Source organism: Cololabis saira, chromosome 6 (genome assembly GCF_033807715.1).
Source record: "Cololabis saira isolate AMF1-May2022 chromosome 6, fColSai1.1, whole genome shotgun sequence".
NCBI classification, from domain to species: domain Eukaryota; kingdom Metazoa; phylum Chordata; class Actinopteri; order Beloniformes; family Belonidae; genus Cololabis; species Cololabis saira.
Genome location: NC_084592.1, coordinates 18,216,917 through 18,231,147, shown reverse-complemented (window position 1 = coordinate 18,231,147; position 14,231 = coordinate 18,216,917). Strand labels below are relative to the sequence as shown.

The 14,231-nt window shown below is 38.8% G+C and overlaps 2 protein-coding genes across 8 annotated transcripts in view; one reads left to right on the top strand and one right to left on the bottom strand.

Moving 5' to 3' along the window:
- Window positions 1-5,210, top strand: part of osbpl6 (oxysterol binding protein-like 6) — a 58,260-nt gene extending 53,050 nt beyond the window's left edge. For all 6 annotated transcript variants that reach the window (XM_061723476.1, XM_061723478.1, XM_061723474.1 and 3 more), the window contains one exon: window positions 2,727-5,210. In XM_061723476.1, the coding sequence (XP_061579460.1) occupies window positions 2,727-2,838 (112 nt within the window). In that variant the 3' untranslated portion in view covers window positions 2,839-5,210. The remainder of the gene's footprint in view (window positions 1-2,726) is intronic.
- A 1,533-nt stretch (window positions 5,211-6,743) lies between these two features.
- On the bottom strand, window positions 6,744-13,827 carry prkra (protein kinase, interferon-inducible double stranded RNA dependent activator). 2 transcript variants are annotated; one of them, XM_061723471.1, is made up of 8 exons: window positions 13,607-13,827; window positions 12,366-12,544; window positions 11,951-12,032; window positions 11,580-11,658; window positions 10,616-10,733; window positions 10,426-10,520; window positions 10,158-10,320; window positions 6,744-7,895 (listed from the first exon to the last, which is right to left on the bottom strand). In XM_061723471.1, the coding sequence occupies exons 1-8, from the start codon at window positions 13,657-13,659 to the stop codon at window positions 7,738-7,740; spliced, it is 927 nt and encodes a 308-aa protein (XP_061579455.1). In that variant the 5' UTR covers window positions 13,660-13,827; the 3' UTR covers window positions 6,744-7,737. The 2 variants fall into 2 exon arrangements, with proteins under 2 accessions (XP_061579455.1, XP_061579456.1); XM_061723472.1 differs by having other exon boundaries at window positions 12,366-12,541.
- Window positions 13,828-14,231: the final 404 nt, after the last annotated feature.

Below are 14,231 nucleotides of genomic sequence, written 5' to 3'. Positions count from 1 at the left end.
GAGACAAGACCAAGACCACAAACAAGTGGTCTTCAATCAATCAATCAATCAAATTTTATTTATATAGCACCAGGTACATGAAAGGTACATGAAATACAAAGTGCTTTGACATTTTGACTGAAAAATAAGCGTAATAAACAAAAAAATTAAAACTGGGGGACCAAAAAAATAAAAACTGGGAGACCAATGCACACTGACATACAATATAGTTAATTAAAATGAAAAAATGATAAAAGTTCAAGGATTAAGGCTAAAAAATAATCAGTCCACAACAATAGAATATAATAATAAAAACATTACAAGAAATAGATAAATACATAAAACAAATACCTTTAAAAAATGTTAAACAGAATAAAACTATAAAATTTGATGCTACATAAAAGCCAGAACAAAGAGATTCATTTTAAGTCTACGTTTAAAAATGTCCACATTTCCAGCTCCTCTCAGATCCTCCGGCAGGCTGTTCCACAGTTTTGGAGCATAGTGGCAAAAAAACGGTTGACACCGGTCTCGAGAACTACAAGTCTACCATAAACATCCAAATACATTTCCAGCTTCCACCACTCTTTCAGACCAGTGACACTAACTGTCTTCAAATATTTTGTCATCATCTTAAAAGATTACATCTAGACTGCTTCTGCTTGTGAATACAAGTCAATGTCAGGGATTTTTGATATGAACATTTCAGCTGGGTGAGCATCTGTATGGGCTCAAATTATGAACCCATACAGATACAGATACAGATAATGGCCGGGTTTCCCAGATCAGTTAAGTAGTTCTTAACAGCGAAAGACTTCTTTCAAACCTTCTTAAGGAGCCTGTGAAAGAAAATCGCGTTTCCCAGAGTCGCTCTTAGCTTAAGTATCTCTTTCATTAAGAAGGAAATGAAAGATGCTGCTGACCCAGTCTTTACAACCATCTTAGTGAACAAAGACTCACAGATCCAGCCGCGTCAGGCAAATCAATATCACACCAAGCAATGAGATATTAAAACAATGCACCCCGCACAAATTTTGATCTATTTTATACTTTAGATTTATATTGTTTAGCATTTATTGGTGACAGCAAAGGGGGGGAAAAAAAGAAAAATAAGGAATAACAAGTGTGTTCCTGTATATGCTTTATGCATTACGCACAAATAAAACGATCATCATGAATATCATTTATTTGATGATTTGGCTGCTATACAACATGTTCTCGCTGCAAATCAACCGCGTCACCGTGCGCGAAGCAGAACTGTTTTTATGAACGCATTCGTGCGTCAGCACTTCAGTCCCCTGGACGTGCTGTCGGACCGCGCTGTCCAGGCAGCCGGGACACCGATCCTCCTGCGCCGCGCCCGAGCGCATCTATGTGATGACAGGGAAGCAGCAGCTGATCAACGGGATCCTTTGATGAATCGTTCATTACAGTCTCAAATATAATCAATGGTGTCGGTTTATATTAAAGAATCTTTTTGCCCAGAAGAAAAAAGAGCGAAGACAACGACCCATAACTATTTTCTTCTCTTGAAAAAACCCACCTGCGGGATGCAGCAGCATCAGAAGATCAGGAATACGTGCGTGGCGGGGATGATCTCTGCAATCTGAAGAACCCTATAATTGTAAAAAGAATTTCACTTATCACGGGTTCTTTTTGGAACATAACCCCTGCGAAAAACCAGGGATTGCTGTAATTCCACGTTGCGATTTGCGAAACTCGCCTTCTCTTGGCTCATGTTTTTGAACGCACACACACGCCCACCACGTTTCCTCCCGGTTTCTGCGTGTGGGGAAAAAAAGCCTCACTGTAGCCAGAAATAACGGAGTAACGCACCGTTTGGATGAAAAAGGGTCATTGAATTATATTTATCATCTTAATTTTTCATTATAACGCACAGGCAGCAGTGAATTAGTGCGTTAGGCAGCAGTGCTGCTGTGAAAATGCGCTGATAGTGATCAGTGATCGATTTGCCTGGCATCGATTGATTTGGTTTCAGAACCGGACAGCTGCTCCAAAGAGCTTCTGAAAGAGCGAAACTAAAGGACGGTGTTAAGAAGTCATCTGGGAAACACCCGTATCTTAGGGTTCTCTCTTAGTTCAAACCTTCTTTGAACCTCTCTTAAATCCTTAAGAGAGGTTGGATCTGGGAAACCCGGCCAATATATTTACGTTTTACGTCTCATTTATTCATTCACACACGCACTAATATACTTTGGAAACAGTTAGGCACCAAATATAATATATTAAATTTTCTCAGATGGCAAAAATAAGAACTTTATTGATCCCACACAAGAGTAATTCATGTTATATCAGCTATAGAGAACAAGGTAGTGCCGAAAAACGATATATATCCCCCCTCACAAAAATAAGAAAAATAGAGAAACATATTCTCTCATCAACAAAGCATATTTTACATTTTTATACATTACATTACATTTTATTTTTATTGTTATTTTATTGTCTGAAAAATGGTTCAAATAGGTTATTTTGTTATTTGAATTTTTTTTAATTTGTTTTGTTGATGAAAAAATATGTCTCTATTTTTGTGAGGAGGTATATACATGTATATTGTTTTTCGGCACTACCTTGTTCTCTATAGCTGATGAATTACTCCTATGTGGGATCAATAAATATCAAATATTTTTTGCACACGCACAAAATATTTCTACAAGTACAAAGTTTATTTACAGATACAAAATATTTATGGCGTTTATTTGAGCCCATACATCTGTGTCTTTTTCCAGGAAAGCGGTGGATGCTAATCGCAGGGAGAGATGGTTGTCCAACAACACGTACTGGGAGCTCCGCAAAAACCCCGGCTTCATCAACATGGACCCTACCGTGAACCTGTGGTAGCACGTGGATCTCCGTGACCGTGACTGCGGGCGAAAAGGGGGGGATGTCGCCTGTCCTACGCACCGCCGGGTGTCGGGAGCGACCTGTCGGAACATCTGCGTGCATGGATGCGACTTGAGTGCAGCGCCGAGCGACGGTAACCCGGCGAGCCCGGCGAGGGTTTCCCGAGCCTCCGCCACGCGGTCAACCAATCACGGAAAACACCCCGCAGGATCATCTTCATCGTGCTTGTCGGAGCTGGGTCGCCAGGACTGAAGTCTCATCACTCCTACGTAGATCCGTCCTCAGCTCTTTTGACTTCCAAGTTTGTCCCTGCCTTAAAAAGACACTCATGCAAGTCACAGGATTATAGGCGCCTTTGAGTTAAAGCCATTTTTTATTTCCGACAGCTGTCTGGTTAGAGTAGTCTATGAAGTAGACGTTTCGATTACCTACCTGCATGCTTAGAGAGCAGCTTTCACTGGCATAAAGCCGTATTTACTATATCAGAAAATACTGTAGAAAACAAAAAGGTATTTTTATAAAATATCTTGGACTCTAGTGAGAAGAGTGAATTGGCAGATTTGATTTATTTTTGCCTTTTTTAATAGTGTTGCATCTGTGAGATAGCAGTACTCTCGTCTGGGAAACAGCTCACTTCATCTTGATTGCGACTGCAATAGAAGAAACGTTGGGGCCCAACGATGGCCTTTTTTTTTTCTTCCTTCTTTTAAGACATTTTAAGTGAGTGACCAGGATGAAGATGTGAACACTGAAGTAGGGCTGAAATGGGAATCCTCTTGTGAACTGAACACAGATCTGTCATGGTGTAATGTAAATAGAGACGACCTCAACCTCCCCGATGTTCGCCCGCCCTCCCTCACATAACGCAGCGGTCTAATTTTAAACATTATTAGGCAAAACCAACTATTGTGAAACACATAATTATATATAAAAGTATCCAAGCGAGATGCCGACAGCAAATGCTCCAGTTTCACCGAAAAGTCGGGCCAAGAATGAACCTCCTGAGACCATTTATGATTTTGACCTTTATATAAATTGACTTTTTCTAGTCGTGTACATTTCAATTTCCAGACCAAACCTTCACTTTTTTGTTGATTGAGCCCCAGCTGCATAAATACATGTTATTTTCTTAAGTTATTGTAAATATTTCATCCGAAGGTCAAATGCTATCTACAAAAAGTACAAAAAGAGATTTTCTTCCATGTACATCCTGGTTCTGGCCAACGACCAAACACACAATAAGAGAGGAAAAACTGTTTTCACAATGGTGAAAACAAACAAACAAAAAAAAACAAAAACTGCTTAATCATAGATATGTGATTTTCTGATTAATGATCAAAAAAATACTCCGGCATCAGTCTGCAATCAATCCAAAACGAAACAGCAGCGACACCTGCAGGTCGTCCTGCGGAACAGCAGGAGGTCAGAGACGAGAACGGATGAACTTTCCTAACTTTTACCTGTTTTGGATGTTTAAACCAAAATCATTTGTACAGTAAAAATACATGCTGTACAAACATTAACGTGTCTGATTCCCCAAGAGATTTTACTGCTATGTCGTGGGCTTCTGCAAGGCATCAGGTTGTTGTTTGAACTTTATATATTTATTGCAAAGCAGATACGTTGTAATATTTTTGTCTTCTTTTCTTTTGTTTTCGTTTTACAAAGTAAGACAACTTATCTTTGAAAACTGAACCCAACACAAATAGTCATACACTGTCCGCGTGTTTTGAGAGCACATTTGAGCTGATGGACCCTGAATGACGACATAAAAAAAAGAAGAAAAAAATGCAGAGAAAATCTATCCTGTGTGTCGATAGATTATAGACCAAAAAAAAAAGATAATACTGCTTTGCATCAGCGATCTTTTTGTTTCTCAAATACTTGTGTGCAGATAAAAGTTTTATTTTTCCTGGATCACAAAGTCAATGCTACAACTCGTCAGCGTCTGTTTCACTTGCTGTGCCTTAATGCATTTAACAATGCCTCACAAACACACAACCGATGGGAATCCCATGCCAAGAAGAAAAGGAATGCCATTAACAAGTCCAACTCCGCACACCCTCCTCTCTCTCCACCCGCCTACAGTTATACACGCTCGAGATTTACTTACGGACAGAGTAGTTTAAGGTAGAAGAGTTTCGTGTAACTGTAAACCGTGCTTGCAGAGTTCAGAGATGCTCTGCGCTGCTCTGTGACCCGTCACATCCTTGTGTACATAGAGCACTCCCGCCAAGGCCCATTTCTTTTTCCACCTGCTTTAGAGACTGAATCACAGCAGTCGGAGCATGTGTGAAGGTCAGAGCAGTGCTTTGTGCAGTTTTTGTATCATAGAGTGAGAATGTAGAGGAGAAATCCCCCCCACCCCCCCCCCAAAAAAAGAAGAAACCTCAAGCTTTGTTCATCCATCGCTCCACCTGCATGTCTAGAAAACTTCGCTTGCCAATGAATGTTAGTGAAGCCTTACTAAAAAAAAAATGAATTGGAAAAGAAAAGGAAAAAAAAAAAGGTTTTGCTTTCTCAATTGGACACTTTTTCTTTGGACTGACATGCATCACCAAGCATCATGTCAGTTCGGTTTTGTTTAGCTCTATTTCCTAATGGGTACCTTCGAAAGTGCAATTTTAACAAAGTACATATCTTTCCATGAACACTGTACACTGCTGCTACATAGTGCTTAATTCTAATAAAACTGCAAAAGTCAACCGATGTCTGTGGTTTATGTGGGAAACGGACGAATCACTATAATGCAGTGGTCATCTTAGGTCTTCTGTTTGAAGAAGAAAACTAAAACTGTACCACGTTTTTCAGCAGGCTTTGCTTGAATCCTGGCACTTCTCAGTTGTAAGAAGGATAAAGCTTTTGTTTTGTAATTGTAAGACCCGCCCCCCCCCCAAAAAAAACAAATTCTACATATCCAAAAAGCTTTGATTCACAATGACTCCGACCCCGCAGAAGACATCCATCTGTCACACATCAGCGTAGCCCAATGCACAACAAGCTTCTCAAAACTGTGTCCGGATTCAAGTCTGCACACTTGGCATTACTTCTGGACATCTAAATGTAATGAAACCTGTCATTTCTGAGGGCAAACTGGCACAAAAGTGAGCCAACACCAGAACTCTGGCCATCAAACAGTTTAATTCAATTGAACAACACTGGACATCATCTTGTTGGATTATCAAATAAAACCATTAAATGTACCTTTAACTCAAAAACCTGTCATCTCTGTCTCTTTATTGATTATGCTTCACTGTGCAATGGTTGTCTTACGTAGGACAAAAAAGTGATTTTATCATTAGAGTCTGAGGTTATAATACAAAGTATAGTGCGATATAAACGTTTACCCCCCTGTGGACCTCTTGTACGTACAAATAAGTCCCATCAAAGCTGAGTAGAATTAGTGCAGGAGAAAGAGGTAATAACACCATGTTTAGGGTAAATGTACAGGACTGTCTCAGAAAATTAGATTGTTGTGATTTTCTGTAATGCAATTACAAAAACGTCATACATTCTGGATTCATTACAAATCAACTGAAATATTGCAAGCCTTTTATTATTTTAATATTTCTGATCGTGGCTTACAGCTTAAGAAAACTCAAATATCCTATCTCAAAAAATTTGAGTATTCTGGGAATCTTAATCTTAAACTGTAAACCATAATCAGCAATATTAAAATAATAAAAGGGTTGCAATATTTCAGTTGATTTGTAATGAATCCAGAATGTATGACATTTTTTTTTTTTTTTTTTTTTTTTTAAATTGCATTACAGAAAATAAAGAACTTTATCACAATATTCTAATTTTCTTAGACAGTCCTGTATATTTTATAGTAAATTATTCAGATTTAACTGTTTTTTGTTGGTAATTTGAGACAAAAGCAGCACACACAAATACAGATCCACTGAAAACATTTGCCTTTTATTTATATTAGCCATGTTTTATCACTCCTCAGCTATAAAAACAAAACGACACAAATCAAAACCAAATACACGTGTGCATAAACTCTGATGTAATTGTAAGACTGCAGGAAACACTGACTCATTGAACGACGGCTGGCGAGTGGTCGGCTCCCGGGAGAAACAATGACTCCCAAAAAGAGGAATCTGGTCGCTCTCCGCCACCGTCAGAACGAACATTAACGGACGCCAGCAATCATTAACTGAGGTGACCGTCAGTGCACGCGGTCTGCCAGTGTTCTCCACCAGGGTTCAGTTCACACAGCAGAGGAGGCCTGTGAGTAACACTTTTAAATAAAAATCACTCATTTCACTTCTACATGTAACGAGGCACACTGACAAAACAACAACAACAAAGATGCAGCAATCAAGCTGGAATATAAAAGCATCAGAAATAAAAAACACGTTCTGACAGATGTAAATGCAGGCATCCTTCATCTCTCAGTGTCTCGACACGCCGCCCGAAATTCATCGAGTTAAATGTCAAGCCAAGGCTGAAAGCTAAAGCTGTGTCATTAAACAAAATAAAACAAAAGTCAAACATAAAAATACTAGTCAGTTGTGTTCATTTACATCTTCTGAAACATAAATGCATCTCACCAGCCGAATGAGAAAACTGAATTCTGATTAAATCCCTTTAAAAGCGTCAGCTGCTGTGGAGCTGCTCTGATGTAAGGAACTACAAAAATATACAGTTAGGTCCAGAAGTATGTAGACGATGACAGAGTTTTCACCATTTTGCCTGTATTCACTATAATAATAATAATAAAATATGAAATCTTTAAATCACAGGTTGCTTTTTTTTTTTTTTTAAATCCATGGTGCTGGTGTATACAGGCGAGATCAGAAAACTCATACTGCGGGAAGAGCCCGATGTGCCGGGCCGTCGGCTGATGTCTGCGACGGCAAGAGGTCGGGCCCTCCGCGCCGGTGGCGGCTATTTGCTGGAGTCCATGATCCTGATGTACTGCAGCGCGCTGTGCGCTGCGTCGTTGTGCGCGTTGCTGCAGGAGATGCCCGTGCCGTGGCACACGGTCACCGGGGAGGTGGACAGCTCCGCCAGACACTGGTACTGGCCGTTGACCGTCAGCTCGTCTGCGGGGCAGAGACACACACAACGTCACGTCTCGGGAGCACATCGTTAGTCTCAGGGACTTCCCAATGAGTCCATCACTTAAAAGTTATCCTACTTACACTTTCTTACTTTTAACTGTAGGGTATTTTCATTGTTAGTGCTGAAGCCAAACAGTACAAACTAAACACTTACTAGTGATGCACCGAAATGAGAATTTGTGGCCGAAACCGAAACTTTTTTCACCAATGTGCTTTTTTCTTTTTTATTTAGGCACGCTTTTCAAAGAAAAAAATCTTTTACAAAATTACAAGGTAGAAATATTTTTTGAACATGAACAACTGAAAATGTTTTAATTTCCCAGCATTTTTAAAATATTCCAGCAGACATTATGCCAACAAGGCACAATAACTTAAAATAAACAAATTAGCAAAATACATTTTTTGGCCATCTTTGAGCTTATATTATGCTTATAACTGACTGCTGAAAAATTGTTACATAGGCCTTGAAAACAAAAAAAAAAACAAAAAAAGGCATTTAATGCATTAAAGCGCATTGTAAAAAAAAAAAAAGAAGTGGATAAAACAAAATAAAGAAAAAGAAAAAAAGTATTAATATGGGAAAGGGATTGATTTTCTTTTTCTTTATTTTCTTTTATGCACTTCTTTTGCGTCATCTAAAACACGCCGTTATTAATTGTTTGTTTTTTTCCCCACTTATTCCACCGAACATTGAAAGTGTTTTTTTTGCTATTTTCGTCCGAACAATTTCGGCTACCGAACATTCGGTGCATCACTAACACTTACTATTTCAAAGTCGTTTAGTTCATTGACCTTTCCTAGTTATACATAACATGATGACAGATAATGGACCATTGACCTCGTGAAGCTCTCAATTAGACATCCCAGGATAGTTCCCCGGGTTAGTCGTTACTGACACTGGGCTTTTGGAAACGTTTTGCCAAAATCAACACACAGTTTATTACGTTTCTCTAGAGGAAACTATCTAAAATAATCTATTCTGGCTATTTCTCCAGATGACATGAAACAAGAAAAAGCCCTATTTGGCTTAAACGGTTCATCTGAATATCCAGTTGCAAAGCTCCCAGGAGGGCGGACGTTAACTGGCATATACACGTGTAATTTATTTTATTAGAGTTTTCACAAACCGAGGTTACTTAACCTCGACCAAGAGGGTTCGAGTTGAGCCAGTTTCAAAACCGAGGTAGCTCATACTAGGAGTCCGTTACCATGGTAACTGACTCTGAACTAAATCTGGTCAAGAGCAGGTTTACTTCAACAAACCGCGTGTTACTTCCAGTAATTCCCATCATTAATTTCTTTAAAATAACTTTATTTGCATCCTGCTACAACTTCCGTAAGTAAAGAAATTTCCCATTAAGTTTTTAGGCTACTTGAATGATTCATCATTTCATTTTTCCATTCTTCCTAATTGTTTTTAAGGTGAACACAACCAAGCCTGATGCGTATTAGTTACCTGTCTGAAATATGTTTTCTACTGCCTCCTGTTTCAAAGTCTTTCGTCCTCGGGATTGCAGCTACATGACTATAATATTAAAAACAGTCATTAAATGTTTTAATTCTCCTGAGCTCTTACTTACTTTTCTCCCATGTCGACTCGCTTTCCGTCATCGCAGCAGATGTGTTACATTTTTGTCTGAATATGTGCTCATATTCCTTCATGATCAGTTCTAGGAACTAAGACCGGAAGAACTCTCTTCCGCTCACTATGCGTTGCCATGGTGAATCAGGGTACCAGACCTCCCATTGATGATGGCTTTTCATAGTCGCGGTAACTCAGTCAACACACACATCGGTCACGAGTTTCTGAACCCAAAGTTTGTTGACTTAGGTTAGTTCTTTGGCTCCGAGTTTGTTGAACCCCATTTTCTGAAACACGACCAGATGCATGTCTCACGTTGGAAATGCAACACTTGTGTCAAAACCGACAAAATCCTCCCATTTAAACGTGTCAAAATAGCGGTCAATGATCTTGTTTGGCTTCTTTTTTTTCCTTTTTGCACCTGTGCACATCAGCCTTGCATGAAAGAGACAATAAATTAAGGTTTAAAATGTAAATGCTGAAATTGAGTTTCAGGTAAAAACACCTTTTTTAAACTTCTGTTGATCCCTCAGTAGGATGAAACAGGATACAAAAAAACTAAACGATAGTGATCGATAAGACGATGAAGGGACCAGGGATGAACCCAGTAGCGCAGTTGAATGAATAAAGAAGTCCAACTGCGGCTGTAGTCGGCGTCTTACCGATATTGAAGTACGTGACCTCAAAGCCTTGCTCTTTGGAAAGCTCCAGCATCATCTGGATGTAATCTGTGTTGGGAATGCTCAGCGGGTTTCTTCTCAGGGAAGATATTTTCTCTGCCGTGGAGTTCCTGATTTTCTCAAATCGGACACTCGGTTTTGGAGCCTGAAATTTAAAAAAAAAGAAATTTGACGAATTTGTAGTCTTGTGACTAAAATGTCACATCTGGATGAAGATCACAGGAAAAAAAAAGGATAACATTCCACACACCCATGTGATTTCTGAACTTCCCGACAAACTTTGAAGCTTTGTCACCATTTTCTCTGCTGCCGCCTTTTTTGCTGATTTTTTTGAATTTCCCAGGGCTGCAAAACAAAAGATTGAGAAGAGGATGGACATGGCCTAAAAAAAAGGAAAACCAAAAGAGCTATTTAAGTGATTTTACTTAGTGTGTACATACCTGTTTCTGAAAGTGACTCCACTCTACAAGTAACTGTGAACTCTCTCCGGTGTGGCGGGCCGGCCTCCACTAAAACGGTGTACTCGGGGAGACGCCACCCTCTCTGCAACGCCAACTCCTGAAATAAAGCAGTAAATATACAGTGGCTCAAAAAAAAGAGAGCACCTGATTTATTAAAATGACAAAAATGTAAAAACACCAAGAGCATCAGTTGGGGTACCCAGCATGCTTGCAGCTAGAATAGTCCCGGATCTTACTGTTGGACTGTTGTCCATTTTTCTTCCTAAAAAACATTTCTCTAAGCTCTTCCTGGTTCTCTAAGCCACAATCTAGTGTGGATTTTGGAGCATGTTTACGATCATCACACGGTAGCAGAAATCATCTACTTTCCACTGTACTTTTTTAACGGTTTATTGGTTGCATTTAGAGTTTGCGCTAAACTAAATTAACTCGTGCTTCTGCGCTCAACTCGTGTTGCTGACAACATCATCAATCCTGAACCATTATTTTTTCCTCTTTAGCTTTTCTCTTTGTTTGTAATAATTCTATTTCCACAGGACCTTTTTCCGGGACGGATAGGCGGACGGACGGACAGACAGACAGACAGAGATTCTCATATCCATGCAGGTATCACTACACAAACCACTCCAGATTTTTGAACCCCTTTCTTTTCACTCAAAAGTTGATTTTGAATCCTGATTTTTAGCAACACAAAAGTATGAACAGTTTCCACACAGATTTTCGTGATCTTCCAGACCGTAACTCAACCTCACCGTCCCTGTCAACGGGACTGAGCGCTTACGAATGCCTCGATATCAGTTATGGGATGCAGTTTTGTTCATTTTTAGAGCATTAGGCGGCTGCTTAGAGGATTTCATGGCTGCTGATTGTTGGCTTTGAGGTTTACATCACAGACATGCACACACTTAAAAAAGTAAGATAATAACCAGCGTAAATGGCAGACCTGCAGTAAGCCCACTGAGTTAGGATTGTTGTTCGTTTCTGCTCCGAAGCTGTCATCGTCAAATTTCCTAGGAACGTTCCTGTTGGGGAACAGAACAACAGATCACGACCCTGCAGCTACGACGGAGCAACACGTCCGCAGCAGATCAGCAGGCCGTGCCCAGCTGTGACAAAATAATATTCCTGAGGATTATGTTTAGCTATTTTGCAAGATACAGTATCATAATTTGATCAAACCGCCAACCAATTGTATTACACTTTATCCAAAAAGAAAAAATGATTAAACTGGTTGTGGTCCAATATTTTCTAGTGTCTGCTAACTATTTATTAATAATTAACTAATCATCACCTAATGGTTTCAGCAGGACTCACCCAGCTACACCATCGATGTTCAGCATAGTCAGTGCAGCTTCTGCAGCCTGATGTTTTGCAGCTTTTTTACTGTGACCTTGACCTGCAGCAAAAGACAATCAAATACATGCTTTATGAAAAAGGATTTAAACAGAGAGAGAAAAAAAAGCCAAATAAAAGCACCCTGATTTCTGCTTCAATATTACCAGAAAGTTGGGAAACAAAGGATCAAACACTTATAAATCATTCCACTCGGTGTTTATGAAGTCAACCGTTGATATAAGATGCTAAATACAGAAACGTAAAAAGCACATGTCTACAAATTCCCCTGCACTGAATGAATTGAGACACTATGGTTAAAAAAAAATGTATGCAAATAAAGACTTTGTCTACTGACAGGTGATGTCAACGCAGCACGGGTAGGACTGCAGCGTACCTGTGCAGGAAACGTCTCCGAGTGTCACGCTGAAGACGAAGCTGGGCTGGTGGGCTTCTCCTTCGGCCCTGTCCATCACGTACTGAGGAAGGTTGCCACTTTTGATGCCGTATTCATGCAGGATTTGAATGGGTGTCTTCCCAGGACTGCTCCTCGGCAAATCATGTGCGTTCAAGCTGCTGTGTTCAACACACACACACACACACACACATTGAATTATGACGATAAGAGATTCACAACTGAACATAGTCAGGACAGGTAAATAGAACAGTAGGTGACTATGGGATGCTTTTCTTTTCTTTGGCAAAGAAAAATGTCAAATTGTAAGAAAGTCGTGATAACTTGGGCCTATTAGCGGCCCTCGACTTGAAATATCGGGTTTACAGGTGGACTAAGAAATACCTGTATAACCAAATTTAAGAGGACGGACCTGGTTTGACGTTGTTCTGCTTAAAAGCCTTCGGGTGAATTTCAAAACTGCTGCAGGTTCACTTTCAGCGGCCAAACATGTTTAGCTCTGTTGTTTAAATTTATGAGGTAACACATCTCAAACACATTTGAGCTACGAGCCCTGACGAATTGTCACCAATTCTTCATAAAGCTTCACAACTTTCAATCTAAACAGGTCAAATACAATTTATTATTAATTTTCAGAGCGGAAATTGATCAGAGCCAAGTCATTTTAACCGAGATTTATTTTATTGTATTTTATTTTGACAAAAATTACACATTTGCGATGTTTCCTTGTAATGTTCTGGCATAAAATGAGTAATTTCTTCAGTTTCTTCCAGCCAACATAAATCAATGGTTCATTTTTAGCTGGTAAAAATTGTATATAGTAATAATAATAATAATAATAATAATAATAATAATAATAATTACTATTATCATTATTATTATTATTATTATGATTATATGGAATTACATATTTAAATAAAATAATAATTATTATTATTATGATTATTACTATATTTAATTAAATATTTAAAGAAATAATAATTATAATAATAATAATTATTATTATTATTATTATTATAAAATTTATTTTATTTTGATAATTTCGGCTCTGCTGAGCCAGCTCTCTGGAAATAGCCTTCATTCTAACTGCGTTGCAAAACTAAAACCTTTAAGAGCAACAAAAACACATTTAAACGCCCTTTAAGAGCAACAAAAACCCTTTTAAACACCATTACCTAGTCGTGAAGAAGGTGACATACATACAAGTGACTGAAAGCACGAACCTGGTGTCGACGGCTGATGTAACTGATGGACAATGAAATCCCTCCTGAGACATGTTCACACTTCAGGGCTGATTAAATATCGTTAGGGGTAAATAAAAACCAAAGCTCCTCAACATCAGTTTGGCTTATCTTTAGGGGCATGTATGCTTATTTTTCTAGAGGATATGAAGACGAACATAAGCGCTAACGACCCACCATTATTGTAGTCTTGTCGGGGAAATCACCGGTCAAACCCGCATCAACATCCGGGTCACTACTGCCAGTGCAGGAGGAAAATGTGTAGCACTCTCTAATGGTTAAAATAATCACATGCAGAGGTGGGTAGAGGAGCCAAAAATTGTACTCAAGTAAAAGTACTGTTACTTCAGAATAATATGACTCAAGTAGAAGTAAAAAGTAGTCATCCAAATAATTACTTGAGTAAAAGTAAAAAAGTACTTGGTGAAAAAACTACTCAAGTACTGAGTAACTGTTGAGTAACGTCTGATTTATTTTTTAACACAACCATTCAAACAGACAAAAGCATAAAATAATCATCTTCAGGGAAATTAAATGAATAAAATAATAAAATAAATTAAAATGAATAAAAAATAGGTTAAATTAAAATAATCTTAAAGTAAATTCA

Coding starts and splice junctions, on each gene's coding strand:
- prkra (XM_061723471.1), bottom strand. CDS start 13,659: ATGTCTCAGGAGGGATTTCATTGTCCATCAGTTACATCAGCCGTCGAC. Junction 12,033..12,365: donor CGGAGACGTTTCCTGCACAG/GTACGCTGCAGT, acceptor CTTTTGCTGCAG/GTCAAGGTCACAGTAAAAAA. Junction 7,896..10,157: donor GGTCACGTACTTCAATATCG/GTAAGACGCCGA, acceptor TCTGCCCCGCAG/ACGAGCTGACGGTCAACGGC.